Raw genomic sequence first — 25,718 nt, forward strand, 5'->3', positions numbered from 1 at the left:
AAGTACAGTAATTCCATTAAAAAAAGAAAAAGAATTGAATGCATGTCTTTTCAAAGTATTTGGGTTTTTACAAAGACAGTTTTACCAAGGCAATAATGGAAACCCATTATAACTTATGTAACATATAATGTATAACTTACACACCTTATTAAAAAGCTGTAATAATTAAAATGGACTGGTCTGATACAAAGACAAATAGAGCCGTGGAACAGAATAAAGAGCTCAGAAACATACGTATACATATACAGGAACTATATGTGAAAGAGATGTCATGACAAATCCATGGGAGGAGGACGGACCAGTCAATGAATGGTATTGGCCAACTGTCACCATGTGGAACAAAATAAAATTAGATCCTTACTTCACATCAGACATGAAAGCAAATCTCATTGAAAGATCTAAATGTGGAGATATAAAACTTAAAACTGTTTGACAGAAATTTTGCAAAATGGCTGTAGTGTCGGGACGAGTTTTTTAAACATGACATAAAAAAGCACAAACCATTTAATTTTTTTAAAGGAAAAAATTAAAATGGTGACAGCCTTAAAATAAAAATCTTAGCTGGGACAGGGGATACCGTAAACAAAGTTAAAAGACAAGCAACAATCTATGAAATGATTTTTATGTGTATAACCAAAAATACTCATATCCAGAATATATAAAGAACTGCCACAGATCAGTAGGGGAAAGGTCAAAATAATCCAGTAGGGAAATGAGCAAAGGAAATGAAGAAGCACTTCTAATAAGAGGAAACCCATAGAGTTAATAAACATGAAAAATGCTCAACCTCACTGGTAATCAGGGAAATGCCAGTTAAAACAACAATAAGGTACCATCAGAAAGGCATAAGTTATAAATTTTAACTATCCTAAGTATTGAACGTATGGGAAAATGGGAACATGTTGGGGGGGGATATAAATTGGTACAACGATTTTGGAGAGCAATTTACAGTATCTAATAAAGGTGTGCGTATCATACAACCTAGGATTTCAGTTTCTAGACTTCTGCCCTAGAGAAACTTCCGTATATAGATTCCTCAAAAATAAAAATGTGCACAAGTATACATTGCAATTTTGTGGTAACAAGGGAAAAAATCAGTTAACAACCTCAATGTCTGCCAATAGAGAAAGAGATAAATTGTGATGTATTTTTCAGTGGAATATATGCATCAGCCAGGTCTGCATTTATTAACATAGATAAATCTTGAAAACAAAGTTGCATATTAATACTTAGAGTACCATACCTTTAAAAAAAACACATTACTATATACTATTGTATGTTATACATATACGCGTACATACACACAACACACATAAACTTGGAATGAAGTAGACACACCAGATACATGATAATGGTTACCTTTGAGGAAGAGGGAATTGAAACGGGTGCACAGGAAACTTGAACTGTACCTGTAACATTTTCTTTTTAAAACATGCAAAAAATATGACAAAATATTAACGTGTTAAATTTGGAATGACAGGAACATGAATTTGTGTTATACAAGAAGCAGTATAAACTCAGTGCTTAATTATGGAAATCCAGACTCACACTTGCCTGGATTCAAACCCCAGCTCTGCCACTCATTTTCTGGGTGGCTTTGGCAAATTACTTAACCTCTTTGTGGCTTAGCTTTCTCATCTGTAAAATGAAGAAAATAATGTATCTATATTATAGGGTTGATATAAGGATTAAATTAATTTACACAAAGCCCTCTGTTTCATGGTAAGCATACTTTAATATTATTCTGTATACTTTTCTGTATATTTTTTAACGTGATTACTTTTAAAATACAGATTGTGAAGCATAAATAAAATTGTGGGCATTAAGACATTGTTATTATTACTGAATGCAGAGGGGTTTTTTGTAAGAAAGCAAAACTTGACAAACATTGTCTTCCAGTGTACTTGTTTATGAACAAAGAATTTGAGAACTATTCTTACAAATTTCAGTACTGTGGCTTTTCTCCTTATGATTATGATGGGATGCTGTCATGGGGAATTTTTTTTAAGTTCTGCTGGAATAAATAAAAAACACAGAAACAAAATGTCCTCTAATACCTAGATAGCACTTTTATTTCTAGGATTAACACTGCCTGAATCACACGAAGAAAAAGATTGTTTCCTTTATTTTACTGATGGGAAATGAGGCATCAAAAACACTAGATGATTTGCTTGTAGTTACAATGGGAAGAAACTTGATCTCATACTTACTAAGAGAGATGGAGTTGCTGCTTTGCACCATGGTCCCTAACTCTGCTCGTCTTGGTGTAGAAATAGCCAGAATCACTGATTGCTTCCCCTTCTTTCATTTTCAGGTCATGCCTATCACTTATCCAAACTTTAGGCTTCTAGAGTATATCCTAAAGAAATCATCTATTTTTTCTGAGATTCATTTTTAAAAGGACCCACGGTTTAATAGAGGGATTCATTGTACCAGGAGCAAGGAGACATGTGTCTTAGTCTCTTTTTCTACTGAGCATCTGGACACATCACTTGCACTTCAATTTATCAAAATTTTTTTTCAGAATCAACTGTATGGCAGGGCTGGTGAAAATACAGAGATGAATGTCAAATTCCCTGCCCCCAGAATCTCCTTGTTTAGAGCAGGAAGCAGGCAAAACAACTCCAACTCCTAGTGGATACAAAGAGGTATATAGAATGCAGTGGAACGTAAGTGAGGAGCTGTTGAGTCAGCCTTATGGGACACAGGGAAGGGCATTTCCGGTTGACCGAACAATATGAACAAAGATGTTAGGTCACGGGCATATGCAGACTACGTAGGGAAGCAAGGACTTCAGTGTGGCTTGAGAGGAGATTTCGGAGGGGTGAGAGTTAGTGCTGGAAAGTCAGGCTGGCGCCATCTGTGCATGTGATGTCACAAATGTCCTACATGAGAAGAGGGATACAGTTCATTATCTTAGAAGATCACACTGGTAACAGTAGGAAGGTAGAGACTGGGACAGAAGAGCCTTTGACATAGGGTGTTACAGTGATCCAGATAGGAGATGGCAGTAAGTGCTCAAATGAGGCAAAAGAAAGGCACTGGACAGGCGGAGGAGACGAGGTGACTGTTTCGAGAGTTAGGAAGTACAACCTTGAGGACCGCTCAGTGTTTGGCCTCTTGGGATCTCTGTTGACACCCTCATATTCTCTATCCAAAGGCACTGCTTTAGGTAATGCTGAAAGGTCTTCAGGACACAGATATCTACAGTGAAGTCATAATTCTCTGTGTATAAGATAAAACAATGTTAATTCTGAAGCGTGCTACGACCATTCATTCATTCATTCATTCATTCCTTCCTCAACAAGTATCCACTGGAAGACTACAGTTGCAAAGTTCAAGTTGGCTACTGGGAGTATAGCAACATAGAGGGCAAAAACATGGTTCCTGTTCTCATACTGCCTTCACGAATAGGAGAAAGACATCCTAACACTTACCCTCTCAAAACATCCCCAATTAAAAAAAGAAAAACTGAACCAAGATGTTGTTCAACTGTGAATGACTTTGTAAGACTAAACTGATTGCCTTTAGATAATACATTTATTAAGGCCGTTTCTAGGATGATATATGGTTAAAATGGTTAAATGAATAATTAAGCCACAATGATAAATGAAAGGTGAATCTTTCTTCGCTGGAAATTAAATGTGCAGAGGCTACAGGCAACCCATTCCACATCACAATTTATTTGAAACACTTTCTCTCTGCTAAAGATAACAGGAGCCTAGTTCTATTAAAATTGTAATACTGCATATTTTTGCAGACAACCAGTGACCTATCTTTAAGAATTAAAAATGTAGTTGTTTACTAGTTTCCTGAAAGGCAAAAATAGAAAATTAAGCTAATTGTTCTCTATTGTACAAATGCATAATTTTTTGAAAAATTACCAGTTTTATCACTTTTTCTCCAGTGCTTGTACATCCTTCCTTATCATTTGTTTTAATATTTCACAAGAATATCTTCCCAATTAACTTTATTTCTTTAAAATACATTTTTCTATTATACGAATGAAGTAAAAACTGTTATTTTTATATATTTAGAAGTTCACCTAAACATAATTGAGACTTCCAAATATGCAACATGTGCCCAAATACAGCAGACTAACAAATAGCTGTAAACCTCAGAATATAATTCTCCTTCAATGAATTTGGATTTGACTAAGACTGCTAGGGAGCCCGGAAGCAGTTCAGATTGAAAAGGCCTTGACCTTGATTTTCTAGCCTTGGTATCCATTCCTTGGGGTCTGAAAAGATGAAATCGTATACAACCCAGAGCAAACAAGTCGGTATAGGGCACTGAAGACTTAGCTTCAGTGTCCAGTCATCCCTGTTTCTCTTTTTCTCAGAGCAGCCTCCCCTTCTCCACACTCACTGAGCTCTGCGTGACCATCTGGGGTCTCAGCAGGGAAGGGCAGAGTGTGATCCACTGTATTCTAGGCCCAGCAATAATTTTCAATCTAGATCTCATTTATGTAACTAATGGCTTGTGTTCCCAAGACAGTATTAGACTTACAATAAGTATTTATACAACATGGCAAAGTGATACATTATACTTCTATGGCTACAAGATGATTTTAAGCTTTACTTTAGGTGAGAACAGTGATCAGATTTACAATCAAGTAAATCTGATTTAGTGATCGATGCACCTTAGTTGGTTTATTGACTTCAGTTATATGTATCAGGTTGATTCTTCAATACTGCCTTAAAACTACAGGATTGCTTTCTTAAACAAAAAAAATAATATTTATTGCCTTTTCAATTTATTTTTATCAAGGTGTAATATGTGTATGCAGCAATCAATAAAATAATATTGCTGAACAATATTGTATACATCTGTTTCTTGATGTTTTTTTCCTTGATGTATCAATTTCAGAAATATTACAGACTGCTTATGAATGATGAAGATTTGACTCATTTTCATTACCCTTCTAATATTTGGTTGCTATGCGATTAAAATACGCAAGTAACCAATGGAAAAATTAACAATAATGAAAAAGAGGAAATAATATGTTTTCTCAACATCAGGGTGAAGATATTAGTGTCTCTATCCTTCCTTTCACTGATCGCCCCTCCCTTTTTTTTACCATATTCTTAACTTTGCAAGGTTGTCAGTATCTTCATTCTCTTTTGTGGCCATAACTCAGTCTTTCTGCTTTCTCCTTAAGTTGACTCTAGACATTCAAAACCAATAACACCATTTATATTATTTTGACAGTGTAAATGTTATTCATATCTATTAGTGTTCTAAGATTGGATTTCTTTCCATCCTGATGACTCTGGGACACTGAAAAAATATTCCTCACAATTGTGTGAATAAATGACAATCTGTGTTAAAGGGCTTAGAGCAATTTCTGGTACAGAGAGTAAGTCCTCAATAAGTATGTCCCAGCATTATTATTCCTGTATTTCATTGCATCTGAAATGTCTTTGATTATAAGTCATACCATTATTGTATGTTCCACAAAGAAAGAAAAAGCAAGCTACCAATTAAACTATAATCCCCAGGAACTGTGAGACAAATTTCAGGGATGTTAAAATGTGAAGACTTGCGTCTTAAAATCAATGAAACATGGTACTAGTCTAGCTTTTGGGGAGTGTGTGTGTGTGTGTGTGTGTGTGTGTGTGTGTGTGTGTGTCCCTAAATTGTTTGGTAGCATTTCTTGACAAAATAGCAATGTGCCCTTACCATCTCTGTGTGGTCCCCCCAAGATTACCATTTTGGGTTTTCAGTCTTCCTGCTGCAATTTGGACAGAGTCCATTTAATGTAAGCCTGAGGTAACCCTCCAACCCTGAGGTTTCCCCTGGATTATATCCACTGTTCCTTAGATTTTGTTTCCCTCAGTCTCTTTCCTTATTTTGCTGGAGTCCGTCAAATAACTTCCCAAAAATGGTTAAGTGGAAAGTAAACTTTGAGTCTTTAAATAGCTAAAACTTCCTTTCCTCTAATACGATTTCTTTGAAGTCTACCTTTAGTATTTATTTTATAAGGATTATACCTATACTAATTTCTCACATTTCTTTGAGAATTTTAATTAGGGTTTTTTAATTATTAGGTTGGTGCAAAAGTAATAGCGATTTAAAAGATTAAAAATAATTGCAAAAACTGCATAATTGCACCAACCTAATATCTTCTGTCCTTGAATTACCTTTTCCTTCAGTTTTCCTGTCCCTTTATCCATTTCTTAATGCTGCCAGTTTTCTCCTGATGCCTAGTCGAATTGTTCACGTTTAAGAACACAGGACAGGAATCTGATGTTGGTTTCTTCTGCGCCTTTATACGTTATAATTACTGTGCTAAATTATTCTATGTACAATAATTTAGCAGCCATCTATCTCATTGTTACAAAAACAAAAAAAAAGCTTTATTTTCCTGTTGTGGGTAATAGAAAACTAATCCATATAGAAAAATACTTGAATTTTTATTTTATAGTGAACTTTTCAAATATATGGTTTGTTATTATCTACTGAAATTAGCATCCTTCTATCCATTAGGTTACTACTTCTTGGATGGAATTTAATGAATACAAATAGCCTAACTCAGAAAAGGAGGAGGTAATTTATTAGAGTTTTGTGTTTTCCATTTTTATGTTATCTGTTTTACTTTGCTTTATGTACCATACATCTATTATTTCAAGTTGATTAATAATTCCTATGTGTTTTTGACGGTATTGTGCATTTTCATTAAATGACGTCTTCACAGTTTGATCCTCGTTAATTAAGGTATGCAGTCCTGTAAATTGAATGTAAATTTAAAGGATGAGATGGTTTGTAATCAAAAGTTTGTTATAACTATTTCTGTTGTGATACAGCATTTCATCTCTTAAATCCATCAGATGCTACCTCATACCGTGTTTCCCAAAAATAAGACCTAGCCGGACCATCAGCTCTAAATCGTCCTTTGGAGCAAAAATTAACATAAGACCAGGTATAATATAATATAATATAATATAATTAATATAATACTGGGTCTTATATTAACTTTTGCTCCAAAAGACGCATTAGAGCTGATGGTCTGGCTAGGTCTTATTTTCAGGGAAACACGGTATATTGTGCTCGAGTTTGTTCTCAGTCTTTGAAGCCATAGAATTTTGGCAAACTCATGAAAAGTGCTTCTCAAATACTCAGTTCTTTCTGACATACCGATGAACTATTAATGAATGGTGATGATTATTTTACTTTCAAACTCCTCTTCAGTAGGCAGGGTCATACACTGTCAGCTCTCCTTGATTACTGCTTGCCAAATAGCAGTAAAAATAGTCAGTACGTATAGAGTGCTTATTATTTCACTAAGTACTTATGGGACTCAGTTCTCACGGCCCTATGAAGTTAGGACTATAATTAACTCCATTTTACAGATGAAGAAACTAAGGCTCAAATGATCGAACTTGTTAGAGGTCACACAGTAAGGAGGTGAGAGAGCTGGGGTCTGACCTAGGCTGTCTGGTTCCCAAGTTCATGCTGTTAACCATTAGGCTCACTTGCCATGGGTTTGCTTCTGTTATCCTTCTTAGCACTTAAAAGTCTTTTAGGACCTGGACTCACTCTCCCTCAGTTTTCTTTATTTCTTCAAAAACTTCATTGCCAAAACTTCTAGTTTTTATTCTTCCTTTTCTAGTCCCAATCTCCATCTGCTTTTATTGTCTGATTCCTCCACAGGGAGGGGATGGACGTGTTTAACAGTTGAGGAGACATATATAGACGGGCCTAAATGCCTACCATATTGAAGTGCTGAATATATTTTTGTTGAATGTTGAAGCAACTATGCAATTAAAATTTGTAGAAAGAAAAAGAGATAACTTTAATTTCCTCTGCTTTCTTTTGAGAAAACTCAGGCTGCTGTGTGGAGAACAGTCTGGGGGCAAGAGTGGACATGGGGACTCCTCAGCTAAGAAAAAAGCTTCTGTGTTACTAATAGATTGTAAATCCAGTGCCAAATTCATATTCAAGTCTTAAAATCTGCAGTTTCAGATGATCAAAAGGAATATGTCAGAAACAGTAACTTATCCAGGCATTACTGTGTTAGCAGTTATTTTCCTCTTGAACATAAGACAAAGCGAATTTCCAGAAGAAAATAAAATAAATCACAAGAGAAAACTGAAGTGTATAGTTAAGATGGAATGGACTAGACTCTTGGTGATTAAATAGTAATAATTTATTAAAATTTTAAATCAGAAAGATATATTCCAAAATGTATCCAGTGGCTATTTTTGGATGATGGATTTATAGGCAGTTTTGCTTCCTTCTTTATACCTTTATTATCTGGGGGAAATTTTTATAATAAACATGTATTGCTTTTATGATAAAATGAATAAAATTATTTTTATTAGGGGAAATATACATGAAATAATTTTGTAAATAGTTACCCTTTAACCATCTGTTTTTTTAACTTCAGACATTTCTAAATTAGAATACTTAAACTTATGCAAAGCATATTTAAGGGTATGTAAACTCCCTGATGTGAAGTGTAGTCATGACTGATTCCTGAACCGCAAGGACTAATTTTTAGTTTTGAAAATGATTTCACATTCAGTAAAATTTTACTTCAGAGTCAGGTGTTGAAAACAATGAAAGAACGCATACAGGTTGATGGAATAATGCCTGTTTAACAGTATTCTGTGCCAAATAATAATGGAGTCATCATAGAATAAACTGAAAAGGAGAGCTATGTGTGAAAAACTGTGGCTTCATGACTGAAACTAGAAAATATAAATATCACATCTGTAATGAATCCCATGTATCCTAAACTACTGCCTTAAGGAAAATGAAAATTAAAAAACCAAGTTCTTTTTGGAAATTGCATATGATGTTTTGTATATCAAAGTCTGATGGTAGCAGCTCACTATATATTTTGTGTATTACACCAGCCACAGATATTTCAGAAAGCACTCTTGATTCAGTGTCTCTGGCAGTATAATAAAAAAGTGGGGGAGAAATCTCTACAGTCTCTAATAAGCAGTATATCAATGAGTACTGTCAGATTCTGTAGAAAATTCCACAGCATGATTTATTACATTAATTACAGCCATGTGGGTTTCATGCTGCTAAGCCTGAAAATGCAGCCACATTCTAAAGTTGATTTAAAATATATTTTGGCCAAGATGAAAGTGCTTCTTATTGTGATTAATGTAATACAATATTTACTCTCTTGTTCTATTCTTTCGCTTTTGGAATGCTTAATTTCTTTTCTGTGACTTGAAATTAAGTTTGAGATTTGAGAAGCTTCATCTAGTTTTTATTTACTCCTGTCATCTGGTTTCACTTTTGCCTTTTTGTGTCTTCTTAGTTGTCACTGAATGTTGCATCTCCTTTTATGTGAAGCCTGTTTGAATTCTTGCCCTTCTAAGCAAATGAGCTGTCTCTAGCTACCGTGTTTCCCCGAAAATAAGACCTAGCTGGACAATCAGCTCTAATGCGTTTTGGAGCAAAAATTAATATAAGACCCAGTCTTATTTTACTATAAGACTGGGTCTAATATAATGTAATGTAATATAATATAATGTAATAACATAATATAATATATAATACTGGGTCTTCTATTAATTTTTGTTCCAAAAGATGCATTAGAGCTGATTGTCCGGTTAGGTCTTATTTTCGGGGAAACATTGTAGGAGAATTGACCACAGAGCTTGTTAAGTCACATCTGGGATGCTACAGCTCTTTTTGAGGAAAGGGAGCAATTGAGGAGAAACTCTCAGTTTCTTAATTCAGAAGAGCATTCTTAGAAGAGAGAATTCCACCCCTGTTTAGTACTGTACTGAATTCATACAGTCACTTAATGTCTCTTCTTATAATGACATGATAAACTTGTCAAATCACAGGATTTAAGATTAAGATTAGATTTGAAAAATATTTTTGGGAGTTAGGGAAACAGTGTTGAACTTAATTTCAGAAAAGTTGCAAAGAAAAAGTCTGAATCCAGTGGGTTTTAGAGGGAAAGTAATTATGTAACTGTCATGCAGGGACTCTGGTCCCGCTCCGCACAAGAACACAAGAACGCAGGAAATGGTGAGGCCAAAAAGGAACATCCATCGAGCCATAGATAGGGGAGTCATACCACTATATTCTCCCTGGCGGTTGGTCGAGACACAAAAGCAAACTTCCCCCGGTACCCCACAGAGGGTTCTTCTTGCACTCCGGTCTCACTGGCGGCCAGGCGAGACACAGGAAGTAGGATCAACATAATCCGCAATCCACAATCCGCTTGCTAACTGCACTTGCTAGCCACAATCCGCTATATGCTTCTCTGCCAACCAGCCCTACCAGATAGCTGCAATCCACACTGCCAGTGTAGCCACGGCAGTTATATTAGTGGCTAATGGCTAACTGGTTACAGCTGACGGCCATCTACTACCCGAGCCAGCACTTTTCCCCGTGAGGTCGAGAGCCTGGAAACTGCTCCCCTGGCTCTGTCCCCACGTTAACTCATTCACTCATTATTTTGTTGAATAATAATACCAGTTAGACCAGTATGATTTTTGATAGTATTTTTCACTGAAGCAGAAATCATGTAAACACTTATTATTTATTTATTTATGAAGCAACTGTCCTGCCTGGGAATTAAGAATTTTTCAGATCAGAAAGTCTGCTATTCCAGCAGGGCGGCAAGTGCTGTAACTGAGGCTGGTCTTGCCCTGAGGCTGATGTGCAGAAGTCATTTTCTAGGCATTCTAGGGAAAGGGAGAGAGGTACGGCACTGTTTCTCAAAGCATGACCTAGTAGACCACACCTGTATTAGAATCATCTGAGAATTTGTTTAAAATGCAGACTCCTGCACCCTACTCGCCATAAATTAATTCCTGTTGTGAGGATCTGCAAGGTCAGTACCTGGGTCTCCTTTACACAGGCAATATCTTACCCCACCTTCCAACACACACAGCTCCTTGGCCTGATTTAATTCATGTATAGAGATAACAGTTGTGGGGACAGAGTCCCAGAGAGCAGTTTCCAGGCTCTCGGCCTCACGGGGAAAGGTTCTGGCTCGGGTAGTAGATGGCCATCAGCTGTTACCGGTTAGCCATTGGCCATTGATATAACTGTCGTGGCTACGTTGGTGGGTTGGTTGGAAGAGAAGCGAACAGCAGGTTGTGGATCGTGTGGCTCCTGCTTCCTCTGTCTCCAACCCAGCCTCCAGCGAGACTATAGTGGTATGACTCCCCTATCTATGGCTCTGTTGGTTTCCTTTTTGGCCTCGTCATATCCTACGTTCTTATGTGGGGAGCAGGACCAGAGACCCCACATGACAACAGTGAATATGCATGAGGAAGAGAAGCGTTTTTGGTTGTATTTTGTTTAATAATACTGGTATTTTTTGTGCTGTATTTTGTTTCTAAATTTTTGTTAAGGAGAAATTTGTCCAGATGCTCCAGAGTCACAAAACATAGAACCAGGAGAAAGGAGCGGGAGACTAATGTTTATTTAAGTGATTCCTGCTTCAGTGAAAAATACTCTCAAAAATCATACTGGACTAACTACTATAGTTGTTCTAAATTTTCAGGCTCCTGAAGTATGTTTTACTCCCACTAGTAGAAAAGCTTAACCGAGTATAAAAATAATTTGCTGGTCAGATAGCTATAATAGCATACAAGTCTGGCTTCAATTAGTGAGGGTAACAATCCTAGAAAATAGCCTGCATTTTTAAGTTCTTGGAGAAAGCATCAAAATGTGCGAGGAGTTGGATGTTTAAAGTAGAAAGAAGGCACTGACTTTTTAATAAATTTTATGGTCGTTATAAGGTTATCTTAATTTGCTTTCCACTTCTAAAGTAAATATAACTATTTTTTTCTTTTTAAATAAATTGCAGGAGTTAGGAACTAGTGCTATTTTCAAAAAAAAAGAAACATGAATGTTGGCAAGTTATGATTTTTGTAACCCCTGACAAAACTGAAGTTGGCCCGTGTCCCAAGATGACCAGCCAGGTCATATATATTTTTATAACACCAAGATTATTTTCCTTGAACATAGAAAAAGTCATAAGAAAAGTTCTTTCAAGTGAATACTTGTATGAAAGAAGTAAATACCTAGTGGGCAACACCATAATGGCAGTATAATCTCTTTTAAAGTGGAGGTCGGGATTGGTGGATGGCAACTATTCCTTGATTTTATCGATATAATTCTAGTATGGACTTTTGTTAACGTATTATCTTTTTTCCTTATCCTAAGAGTAAGATAAAGATGTTGTCTTGTAGCAATTTGTGTGACAGCTGGTAGGTCCTTATTTCCTAAGGAATTAGCCCTGAGAAAAGCTTCTAGTGGCCTCTTAAATCATTTCATACCATTGTTCCAGACATCCGCATACATCACCTGCCCAGTCCACACCTGACCCTCTGAAGAGCCTTAACAAAGAATAAGGAGTCTGTAAGAGTCTGATTGTGAGTCCCAAAATTTAATTTTATACTACTCACTTTTGTTTTAGTCCTTTCTAAATGTAGTCAGTATTGTTGGTCTAAAGTGGATTGTGTGATTACACAGAGTTATCTCTAACTTTCCTTTCAGCTTTTGTGTTAATTCAGTTAACAGTTTTTTTTAATGAATGCTGCATTCTCAAATGCTTTTCCAGACCCTGGGAATAAAGCAGTGAAATCCTGGCTCTTAGGGAGCCCACAGCTCACTGTGGCAGGACAGACGCTAAGAAAGGTTATCAAGTAAATTTGTAATATGTCAGATGCTGATAAGTGTAGAAAGAAAATAACAGCATAGGGGGAGTAAAAAATGTCAGAGGGGGAGAATTGAGGTGCTGAATGTTTTTTTCAAAAGCAGGTTCTTCAAATGTTTGGCATTTAGAGGTTCTTTGCACTTAGAATATTCAGTCTCCTCTCTTTGGTGTATATATTTGTAATTATATAAGACTCTCCAGGTGGTCATCCCACTGATCTCACTTTATTTCCTACTCAGACCCTCCTCCCACCCCCAAACCAGGGTCAATGCTTTACAGTCCTCATGAGCAAAAGCCACATTCCTTCCCATCTCTTCCCTTGGCTCATGCAGTTATTTTCCTGGAATGCCCTACCCTCCTATTCTGATTAACCAAATGATACCCATCCTTTAATACCTAACCGGAGTCCCTAGTTCCCCAAAGAATAAACCTCCAACACAGCTCAAGCTCTATTTGACATCTCTCTCTTTTCTTTCTGAATTCCTGTAGGACCTTGAGCCACAAACGCAATTCCTAATTACACAGCTGTGTATGGTCTTTTTAATTAGTTTTCTGTGTGACAGTCATCTTTTCCAGCTATGATGGAATCTGCATACCCATCAGGGGACTTGCCTTGGACTACTACACCCCACAGACCTGCTTGAAATGCTAGAGGGCATAGTGGGTACTCACAAATGTGGATTAAATATTAATTCCAACTGCAGCCTCATAAATATAAATCTACTCACCAGACTTTTTTTTTTACTTTTCAAATTTAAAATACATTTTTATTTAATAAGCTCATGGATTTATCATTTACTGATTTATAAAGAGAATTTGAACATCATTTCTCTTATCAAGTGAAAAGACAAAATACCCTTCTTAAATGAAAATAATAAGTTAAACATCAAGAAATGTGTCTTATTGCTTCAGATGTATTGCTTTAATAAAATCATAAAAGGGATGTGATAGCTAAGTATATTTTTTGTTAAATTGAGTGCTACAGCAATAGAAGTAAATGGATCTGAATTTAAATCCAACGTAAATCTCAAATTAAATGAGAACACAAGATACTGCACTAATTACGTGTTTTTCCATGCCATCTCCTAACAATGGAGGAAATTATTGGATTAATGGGCCGTGAAGACTATGTAAATAAGTACAGAAAAGCTGTCTGTGTAAAAAGTTTACTCAGGGTCTTGATAAGAGTTCCTGAGCCAGTGCTGAGGCTCTTCCCTCTTCAGGTTGCAGATCTCTGGAAATCAGTAACCTAAAACCTTTCTATTTTTTGGCTATATTTGTTGAAGGTTCATTTCATTGTACGTGTTTCCCCCACTGTCAGAAAGTAGAGTGTTCCTGTGAAACCTTTCATAAGCCAAAAAGGCGTAAAGAAGCAATTACCATTAACTTAATATGTCTTTATTTTGTTCACCACGATTGAAATGCTTGATTATGTCCAGTTTTACGCTAATCATAACACCCTTACAAGTTCGCTTAGGCTTTTCTGATACGTTAGGTTACGTTTTGCTAATGGGTGCACGAAGTAAATGGAGATGAAGCCCAGATGCTCAGACAGTTCACAGCTATGGCAGCCTGATGCTGAGATGCCGAGTGTAGTTCCCGGGGAAGGAGCTGGGCGGGGCCCTGTCGCTGCCCGGGGTCGGCACTGCTGCTGTAATGGCGCACTGCACAACAAACACTGAATGCTAGTTTTACTTTTTGCCTTTTTTCGTAAAAGCAAAAATCCTCTTCGAATTTTTTTCGGTTGGTGAAAACAGGTAGTACTACTGTAGGTGTTTCTTAAGAGCAAAGTGGCATAATGCAAACTTTCGAAACACGGGGAGGATACCTGTATTAGGTTTTAAAGGATGGCTTCTCCTTTTGAGAAGCTTAGAGTAAATCGAAGTAATAAATATTATGGCTCTTGTGGATGATACAAGAAATAAGTGACCATTCATTCAAAGAACCAAGGTCACTCATACTTTCTCCTTGTGGTATACTTACTAATGCTGCTTAATTAAGTCCAACAGACTTCAACTCTTACCTACATATCCCGTAAAAGAACTTTGAAAAGTTGTATACTAATCGCTTCTCAGCCTTTTGGCTAAGATCAAGTGTAAAGTTGTATACTATGCGCTCATTTTTAAATTGATAAACAAAGATTTTCAACATAAGTTTCATTTATTTTTGTAAAAAAGGAGGTAGAAAATATTGAATGTTATATAAAATGAAGATGAGGATTGACTGTAACTAGAATCAATATTTCATATGATTTTATAATAGTTGTTAAGAATCTTATAAATAAAAGCATACTGAATCTGACAGAGTTGAATAAAATTTTAACAGTTTGGTAGTCCTGCAGAATATTCCAATTCCAGTTAAAAGAATCCATCTGCCTCACTAACCCTTTCAGAAGTCCTGAATTCAGAACACCCCAATTCAGGCATAATTACCCTATTTCTCATGGCAGATTTCACCTATATTAGAATATGTGTAAGTCAGAGAAGGACAAGAAACATGGACTTAATCACCAATTTGTAAATTTTCCTTGGCTCCTTAGTGTTTTACACCCCAGAGTATGTACCGTGGTAGATTTAAGATGGCAACATGTGCATACTCAGTCTTCATTCACTTTAGATAAATAAGTTTTAGAAAAGATTCTATGTGAAAGTTGAGGAACTGGACATTTTTCCCCTGAAGTTGTCTATGAATGTTTATTTCTTAGAAAGTCTTTGAAGTTTGAAGACCCTGTGATAGATATTTGAACAAGTAGCCAAAGTAAACGGATGTGTTGGCCCGTTTGGCTTTACATATAAACATTCAACGAAGCCAGCAAGATAAAGGTTATGTGTAACCTGTGGCTTCCATCTTTTTGATGGTAAGATACACATCTTTTTGTACACATCTTTATTGTTGATATATAAACAGTTCGAACTGGAAGAAAACAGCGTAACTGAAAGTTAAGTCTAATGAAGCATAAAATATACTTGAGTATATTTGAATTTTGGAAATACGATCTCAAAAATGTACCTATAACATACCTAATTTGCTAGTGAATTTTAGTTGATTTCATTTTATAAGTTATGAGGATTTTGGCAATTATACCTTAAAATTGTTATTTTAAAACAACACGGTCATTCGTAAATTTGTACAATAATAACAAAAAAGTAGTGTGTTTTGTGAATAAAATTGAGTTTATTAGAAATTTTATTTTTGTTGTATGTGGTTATTACAAATAATTACTTCCACTGAGCAACCTTGCAAATTAAAGTTTTCCTAAATAAAATAATTAGGATAAACAGAATATTTTACCTTATACCTTAGGATCAGAAATTACATTTTTACGTTGTTTTAAATTAACCTCAATGTTTGCCTCTCAACAATCAATAGGATAGCCTGGTTTTCTATTCTGTAATTGTATTTTTAGGATTTCTTTTTTGAGTTTCATCCAGACCATATCTGACATGTTAGTGATGATTTTGACAAAATATTAATGTTAAAATTCCAAATACAAATTACATATTACAGAAAACCATTTAAATGATCATGGAGCTTAATCATTGTAAAAATAATTGAGTAAAATAGAATAGGGTTTTCTTCATAAGACGTAAGCACTAGAACATGGTTTCTCAAAATGTGTTCTTTCAAACCTCATCAAGACTATGGAGATGCTAGTAAAAATGCAGATTCCTAGGCCTGCCACCATGGAATCCGATTTTGATCGAGCATCCTGAGTGACTCTGAATCACAGTCAAGTATAAAAACCCTTACTCCAGAGCAACACTACTTAATCATGGATGAACCATAATGGGAAGAGCCACGTCAGTCCTTGGTGGCAGAGTATATAAATAATACATTAATAAAATAAGACGATCTTTCCAGGAGACACACTCCCTTCCTTACATCTTGATTATAATAGCCTAATTCAAATTCCATTATCTTGTCTTTATAGCTGTGAAGTTTTATCCTCATTACTTTCCAAAGTGCCAAATATTTTTATCACTTATTACAAACTACCCTGCAGTAACATACAGAATATTTATAAACTGTGCTTACCTGAATTCCTGTAGAATAAGTGTTGAATTAACTACTGTAAATGATATGTTTAGTAATTTTTAAATATAGATCTCTAGTGATGTGTGCTAAATAACAAATTTGAATATTTTAATTCAATAAAATGGAACCAGTACAACCTCTGGTTTCACAAATGAAGTGATTCAAAATGAATGTATCAGCTCTAACAAGGCCCTTGCACACTGCACTAGGATAAATAGCACGTTTCTGTCTCACATTTTTCCTAAAACGAAGGCTGCTTCTAATCTCACTCTTTCCACAAACCTTCACGCACTAAACTATGTGCCAGTGACTCGAGAAGCTCATTTTGATTGCAATGGGCCCTACTCTTGTCTAGTACATCATTTGTGAAACTGAAGTTTGCTATTATAATGCAACAGGTATGTAAATAACATTTATTAGTGCTCTCTATAAAATTGATTTCTTCTCTCCCTTTTCATTATGAAAGGAAACTTTATTTCAGAGTAGAAAGTGCATTGTCTGAACTCATCAACACCCTCTCTATCCCTCCCCTCCCCAATTTGTTGCAGACCAGGATGAAAGAGCAGCTGAGCTCAGCAGGGAGCAGAATGAGAAAACCATCCGGAGCACGCAGACCGCGCTCCGCAATTTCCGCGAGTTCCTCATCTCCAAGTATCCTTCTGAAACAAGAGAGATCTATGTCATCCCTTGTAAGGAGTTGGATGCCTACCTTGCCTCTTTCTTTGTGGATGCCAGGCAGAAGGATGGGTCCGAATATGAACCCAACAGCTTGGCCAATTACCAGTGTGGACTGGAACGGTACCTGAAAGAACACAGGTATGGCTACAGTATCACCAGGGATAAGGAATTCAAGTGTTCCCAAGAGGCCCTGAAACAGAAGCAAATTGAACTCCGCTGCAAAGGTAAAGGAAATAAGCCACACAAGTCCATGAAGCTCACCTTTGCTGATGAGCTCATTCTGCGGAAAAGGGGACTGCTAAGCCGATACAATCCTGAGGGTCTGCTCAACCTCGTCTGGCTCAACAACACAAAAGCTTTTGGGCACTGCACAGGCTTCCATGGATCTACCTTGAAGTGGGGTGATATCCGGCTCCGGATAACAGAAACGGGGCTGGAGTACTTAGAGTGGATGGGTCAAGATACCGGTGACCTGAATGCTAAAACCAAGAGAGGGGGGACGGACTCCCGTGTGTATGCTACCCAGCATGCCCCACAGACGTGCCCCGTCCAGGACTATAAGGAGTATGCCCAGCGGAGGCCTCCTGCCATGCGCTACGAGGATGCCCCTTTCTACTTGTCCATCAAGCCAGTTGTGAACTTGGCAGCTCTGCATTGGTACAACTGCCAGGCCCTCGGCAAGAACAAGCTGGCCAAGATGGTGAAGACCATGTGTGAGAAGGGCAACATCCCTGGCAGGAAAACCAACTTCAGTGTGTATCAGAGCTGCAGCACCTTGTCTGAGGCCCAGAGCAACCAGCTCGTGCTGATATGTAACAATCTGAGCCAGCAGGCCGCCCAGTCGGTGGCTGGGCACTCCAACAGTGGTAATTTCATCGTCTCCGCCTCCTATGACTCTTCCTCAGACACTGCTTGACCAGGTGGCTTGAGCGCGACCCCAGTGTGGTTACTGTGTCCAGAGGAACTGTGATTATACACTGCTTCTCGTTCCCTTTCCTCTGCCCTCAGTGGTAACTTTATAAAATTATAAATATATAATATATTTTTCTTTTTACAAATAAGCCAAGGGAGATAGTTTAGTATTACTAGCATAGTATTTATAGGCTTAAAACAAATGTACTTGTGGGTGATTAAATGTAATTACTGTTACAGACTTGACAAAACCATAGTGGTTCTCAGGCAACACAAAATAGAGAAGGAATTCCATTTCTGGAAAAACTCAAAATGGAAACTGAGAGTCATCCTAGACGCTTGTGTCCTCAACTCCTTCCCACCCCGCCTCTCATTTTGAGTCTTCTAATAAATGGCTTTATTTTTTTAATTTTTAAAATTCTCTATGAACCAGGAGAAGATAACACTAACTTTACTGCTTTTACAAAATTGTATTTATTCAGATCCAGAATATGAAAGTGTTGATATAAGCTTGATATCAAATTATTTATATACTTTTCTTTTTTTCTTTTTAGTTAGAATTTTAGTCCCTGTGCCTCATTTTTTTGCAATGTGTGAAAATCTGGATGTTTACCTAACATTTTTTCGTTTTGGAGGAAATGAGGTAGAAGGAGGGAATAAAGCTGCCATTCTTTTTGGAACATACATAGTTTTTAAATAATATGCAAAGTCCAATTGCATAATTGTGGTGTTTTTTTTTTAAAAAAAAAGACTATTATATAGCTCGATTTTACTTTTGTGCTTGAACCTGGGTAGAATTTTTTTGTTCCCTAAGAAATCAGTGTAAATGAAATTTGATTATCAGATTTACAAGCAATTTAAAACTACCAAAGCTTTGAAAATGTTCCCAAGCATTAGATTGTATATCAAGTATAAAGAGAAGGTAGAAAAATGGGAAAGTCTTACTAAAAGATTTAGAAGCACTAGTTAAGACAACAAAAAAACTCATCGTCTTCAAAGCTCAGATCCCTCCCTTGAATTATTTATTTATAAGGATTAAATATCAGTATCTTTTCCCTAGGGGATTACTTGACTGTAGTTGAGATCAAAGGAATATTGACACTCATTTTAGGTAACAACATTTTGTTACCAGATTTAGCTGAATTCAAAGCATTCTTGAAAATGTGCCAAGTTTCTTTTAAAGTAAATATAAATGCATTTATCTGCAATATCCTGCAATTATAATAATAATAATTTTCGTTAAAAAACTCTTTGTGGTGGTTTTCCCAAGGTGTTTATTTTCAAGTCTTGAAGGCTGTGGTGAATTATTAGTTAAGATACTTCAAAAATAGAATAAATTTAGACATTAGGACCACAGTAAAGCTAAGCAAGGTTCACATCCTGCATGATCATTAACATAAAAAAATCCAAATCTTAATTGCTTTGTTGAATCTGGGCATTCTGTTGGGAGTATTTGTTCTTCAAGGCAACCTCATAATTCACATTAGCTAGGAAGGTAGGTGGTATTTTATGTATTAATTTATTGTACGGTCAGGAGAGATTTCATTTTGATTTGCTGAGTCATCACATTAGCTGAGCTTTCCCATGGTTGTGCAGCTCTTCCCACGACTAAGTCACGGCTCCTAAAGCCCAATTCCTCTAAGCTGTGACCTTTCCTTTGGCTCAGGAGTGGGAAGTCTGTTGTGGACTTTGTGTGGTGGAGTCACCTTCATTGCATGACTTTTCCTCCATAGAGAGGCATCCAGAAACAAGAAGAAAGGTTGGAAGATATTTTGCTTTACTTTTTGTATTGATGATGATAAGTGATTTGGGGGCCAATACGTGTGCTAGCACTGTGCTAAGTGACTTACATGCGTCACTTATATAAGAAAGTTACTAATTGTAGGGAAATTAGGAAATACAGATAAGCATAAAGAAAACAAAATACATACTCATAAATCTGCTAGCCAAAAATAACCACTGTTAACTTTCTTGTAAATATTTCTTAAGATATTTCAGTTACATACATATTTACTTCTAGATGCAATATCTTTAATCCTTTCAACAACTTTGAATAGAAGGTTAGTTATCTCCATTTTACGTTGAGATCAAGACAAATCATTGAGATTATAGCTGAGGAAATGGTACTTTCTGTCATCTGACTCCAGAGTTTTTTGTATTTACCTTTCTTAGTTTGAACTCGTAATTAGTTTCTAGTGATTTGAGCCAGATACGGGGACACAGTGTCTTCCCATCTCTCTAGGCTGTCCGATTAAAAGGAATGCTGAGTTCTCTCTCATGGTGGCACACTGTGTCCCCTAGTCCCCCCTCTTCTGTTCATTTTGAACCACAGGGTCTCTTTCTCTGGGTTCTCTTTACAAAACTTTTCTGTTGTCCTTATTCTAAAACTGGTCTATAAGTTCACAGGACATCCTACTGTCAAATAACTTTTTAAAAGTAAGGATATTTTTACATAGGTTACCTCTGATGTTTAAAAAAAGGTTTTGGTAAAACTAAAAATATGGTTGTGCGTTTTATTTTTGCATTGCCTTTTTTTTTTATTTCTTGGTATGTTTTTGACAGCAAAGTAAGTTTGTCACGAGGAAAAAGGGCAGTCAGTTTGCACTGACAAAACAGTATTAGGAAGTTTCTATTTGTGTTTATTGAGGTACTAACATTAAAATGTCTCTCCTGTTTAATCCTGTTGCATTTAGAAGAACACGGTTAAATTGAGAATGTGAATTATTTTTTTAAATTTATTTATATTCTGCTTTGATGATTCAAACCAAATAGGAACATTATTTCCTAAAGAACAGCTTGGTAGAAGTATAGCCAAATTATAGTCTCTTTGAGTTAAATTGTGAAAAATTATCTGCAACTACCTCTAAATTTTGTGTTTTTGTATAAACAGTACTGAGAATATACCACTGTTTGTTATCATAATTAAAAAAAAAAAATTATATCCCTACTGTGGCAGTGCTAGATGCCAAACTCGTACATGTGCTTTAGCAAAAATTCAACAATCCAGCAGATACTCAGTTCAACACAGTGTGCTGCCTTTCCATGCAATCACATAGTTCATACAAAAACTATTATATAAAACTTTATTTGCAATGTTTACACTTTAAAGTCCGTGTAATGTCATGTAAGAAATTGTCCAGTGCCCTTCACATGACTCTGGAAGTTTTGCACTGTCTATAAGAACAATGCCAAACCCATCTGTCAGTTTGGATGACATAGCTGCATAAATTCAGTCTCCTAGGTTCCTGTGACTGGCGATTGAAAACCCTAGATGGTATTTTTTTTTTAAACCATACTGTTTGAAAAGGTTAGCGATATTCAAGATGTTTATCCAACAGAACTTATTCTTAAGATTCCATTTGGTACCTTGGTTAATAGGGCTGGTCTGAATATGATCCATAAATACACATTAACTATTTCAAATGTTTGTTATTTTACAATTGTTTTTCCTGATGTTAAGTTTTCCCCAAGTTAATTTACTTTTCCCTATGTTTAAATCACTTCCTGATCTATAAAAGGACAATCTTAAAAGTTTCTAGCATAGATTGGGTCTCTTTGGTTTTTCAGTTAGGTCATTGTTAGCTGAAACCTTCATCGTATTAACTTATCCATGTACTTTGACTTACCTTCCAGGTGTCAGTAAATCAAGTGACTTCACCGAGATGAAAATTTATAGTCATGTCAACAAATATTTGAGCACCTAGTGTCTAGACACGAGGAGGGTACAAAGATACATAAATAGTCCCTGCTCTCAACAAATTTATAAAAGATACTGTAATAAAAGTTTCATTTTTTGAGAGCCCATCAAAAAACTCTATGCCAGTACTACTTTTCATAGTTTTTCAACCTTTGTACAATAGCCATTGAATATGTTGATTTGTTATAGAATACATAATATTGCTTTGGGTATTTTGTGGAGAATCTTCCTTAGAACCTGTTTTAAAATCAATACTAAGGCCAAGCCATTTCCGCACCGTCCATTGTGTTCACGTAGGTGTGCGTGATTGAGAATGTGCAGATTGTCATCACTGACTATCCTTTATTGAGTTCTTACAGTGTACCGTAGTACTAAGTGCTTCCGTAAGCTGTTTCGCTCGATTCTCACCGTAGTCCTGTGAGGGTGGATATCATTATTTCTCTTTTCTGAGTGAGGAAATCCAGAGAAGTCAATGGGTTGCCCCCCTCACAGTTAATACTTAAGAGCATCAGGATCTGAAACTAGATCCAGATACTGTTAAGCACTGTCGTTTTCTGCGGTAGTTGCTTGTTCACAAAGTGATTTGCTGTGCTTCTGTAGACCCTCTGAAGTGGTAAATTATCAATGAAATCCCTGGTGTGATAAAATCATCAGTATTCATTCAACTCCGAATTGATTGAGAGCAGTGCCATCACCTGTCATGTTTGGTGGCACATTGTTGAGGCCCCATTACTGTACTTACTTTGAGAGAGGACAGTCAGCAGAGTTCGTTTCCCCCCAGCCATGAGTAGAGAACAAAAATTTGTATCACTCTTTAAAGGACACTTAACTTTGTTGTGGAGATGAGTGTGTATGTGTACACATAATTACATATTTAAAAATGATTGGCATTTGTTTTTATCCTGTTTAAAGAGAGTTCCATTTAATTCAGACAGGGAAGGGAGAGGTTCTAGGCAGAGAAAACACCCCTCATAAGCCCAAAAGTGATACTGCCATTCACCAGATACTAAATACTGGATGCCAGTCTGTCAGGAAGTTTGGTCTTGCCTATAAATGTGGTGCCAGCAAGTTAACAAAATTAAGAACAATACTGTTTTTAATTTTTTTTAATCAGTCATGATTATTTACAACAAAGTTTTTTGGGAAATATACTGTCCTTATGATTCTCAGAATTAGAAATTGATTGTAAAACCATTCAGATTTGTTTCTAGTTTGACTATCTCCACAGTTTAATATACGTATTAGAGACAAAGCCTTCTGATTTTACTCAGCCTTTTTCTGACGTTTTTTGTTATAGGAAAGATGTATTTGATCTTTTATTTCTGTAGAAAAAATAAAGCTGTAACACTTAGCGACTATAAATAAAAACTCCCTCCCATGTAATAAAAGAAACTTATAAACCTAGAGGAAAAAATATCAAGGGGAGTATATGATAATTTATTGCAGTAAGGTAATTTTTTAATGTTCATTCATGAAAAAAATAGTTATAAATACTAAAGAATTAAGTTCCGGATCACTTTTAATGTATTTTTCTTAATTATGCAAGACAGATCTCTGCACATCCACCATACAGTGTGGTGCAGATAGTTACAAAGAAACACACCATAACAAGGGCACCCTCGATTGTTTTTATGTTTTTTTCTTAATGCATGGTGTTCAAGCATTGCCTCTCCTCCCCGCTCGGAGCTGGCTGAGATGATATGAATGCATAACCTTTTATAAGGCAAAGTAATGAAGCTGGGATGATTTTAAGAGATCCTTGCCATAGAATATAACTGGGATAAAGAAATACACTGCATCTGTCATCTTGGTGGTGGTTCTGTATTTCGAATGATATAAAAACAGAAAAGAGGGGATGCTATTGGTAAACTGCCAACAACACTGATTTCACTTTCCTAAACGGAGAAAACAGTTTTCTTGTGGTCCATCCTCTTTGTAAATTGACCAACAGGGCCTACCAAAACTGAGAGAAAGACCCGATAACGATACTGAAGATTGCATTATTATTAAAAAGATAGCATTTTAATACATTTAAATTGAGTTTTTATGTAAACCATGACCTAGTGGATTAGACTAAGTATTGATAAGGTTCAAATACTAATTTGATCAGAATATTAATTAGGTCAGAGCATTAATATAACCCATTATCTTTGTTGAATTATAATCCTAGAGGCTGGACCTCAAAAGGAGCCAAGAAATCATCTAGCCCAGTGATTTTCAGTGCTGTGAAGAATAGGAGTTACCATGTCCTCTTAAGGGGAGCGGGCCTGGAGGTCAAGGAAACGGAGGCTGCAAAGGGAAGGACGTATTGTGAAACAGTTTTCCCAGGAACTCTCACGTTCCCTTACCTTCCTATTTTGAGACTCACTAGACTGAATGTGCTCTTGCCTCTGTTATGCAGATGTACTGGGCTGTAAAATAGGATTGGAAGCATCTAATGTACAGGATTGGGGAACAGCCCCAAAGAGATTAGATGAACGCCCAGGTGCGTGCTCCTGTCAGAGTCAGAGCCAAGACTAGAATCCAGGCATCTTGACTTCCAGTCCATAAATAGAGCTTAGAGAGGAAAAAAACCCTACCTTTCTCCTGAGTTAGAGAGGGTATCCTTGTTTTCAAAATTTTTTAAAACGTTAATTCCTCAATCAAGTTTCTATTAGGAGTAGATTCAAGCTGCCAGTATTCAAATAGGTTTTTTTTTTTTTTTTGGCATGTGAATTTTCACTTCTCATTGTGTAGTGTTGTATCTTGATTTTAGCAACTTCTTTTGAAATTTGATGGGATAATCTTTAAATGTAATCATTCACCTTTTTATTTTAACAAACATCTTTTAGCCTCACCCATCTATATTTAGTTTTCATTTATGGAGGGGAAGCAAACTATAGTTTTCAAGTATAGGAATTGCAATTAGAGATTTTAAACTAAAACGCAACTAAAAAAATTTGGTATTCATTTGACTATCCATCCACAAAGCATCTATGCTATTGGTTTTGAATGCAGTCTATATCCTTTTTTAGTCTATGTAAAGTTTAAAAAGTCATCTTGAAGATGACTTCTCTTCAATCAAAATGATCAAATTTCTATCAACATAATTAGAATTTTTCTGAAGTGAATTTATTTAGAGATAAGGGGAAAGAAAATGGGAACTATGAGAGACCTACAGGAGGAAGATGTAGAAATACAAAATATTTGTAAATTCTCATATTATCCTGCTTGCTCTTCTAAAAAATGAATTCAAGCATAAATAGAAAAGTTTTACAAATTTTTCTTTATAAATTACACTTACTAAAAATGAAATTTTCTTATGTGAAAAAGGTACAATGGAAATTTTGTCTTGAATGCAACGTTGAATTTTACTAGACTTCTGATGTTCTTTGGAATTAGAATTACACAGGAATTAGCATTTTTACCATTATACATTCATTTCAAAGAGCTTTGAAAATATTTGGCATTCATTTATTTGTGGTAGGTAGAATTAGGAAGACATCAGCAATATAGAATCCTAACAGTAATTGTGCATACTGTATTGAAGTGACTTTTATGCCTGTTTACTTTGTGTAGTTCTTACATTTTATAAATCAGATACCTTAGTATACTTCCACTAGAAATTAACTTATTTATACTAGATAAAGTAGCAAATCCATTTTAGTATTAATCCACTCAGATTAACTTTATCTAAACTTTTATATCTACAGTCCATTATATTACAACTTTTTAAATAGCATTTATAACAAAATAACTTTTGTTTTA

At 36.0% G+C, this 25,718-nt stretch overlaps 1 protein-coding gene across 10 annotated transcripts in view; it reads left to right on the forward strand.

The window, feature by feature from the left end:
* Positions 1-25,718, forward strand: part of KIAA1958 (KIAA1958 ortholog) — a 160,241-nt gene that overhangs the window by 74,297 nt on the left and 60,226 nt on the right. For 4 of the 10 annotated variants that reach the window (XM_033122278.1, XM_033122279.1, XM_033122282.1 and 1 more), the window contains one exon: positions 17,233-25,197. The exons of 4 other annotated variants lie outside the window; for them this stretch is intronic. In XM_033122278.1, the coding sequence (XP_032978169.1) occupies positions 17,233-18,278 (1,046 nt within the window). In that variant the 3' untranslated portion in view covers positions 18,279-25,197. Of the gene's footprint in view, positions 1-17,232; positions 25,198-25,718 lie in introns of those variants that run through there. 2 more of the 10 variants (XM_033122287.1, XM_033122280.1) reach the window with 2 other exon arrangements.

The sequence above is a fragment of the Rhinolophus ferrumequinum genome, chromosome 12 (assembly GCF_004115265.2).
Source record: "Rhinolophus ferrumequinum isolate MPI-CBG mRhiFer1 chromosome 12, mRhiFer1_v1.p, whole genome shotgun sequence".
Taxonomy (NCBI): domain Eukaryota; kingdom Metazoa; phylum Chordata; class Mammalia; order Chiroptera; family Rhinolophidae; genus Rhinolophus; species Rhinolophus ferrumequinum.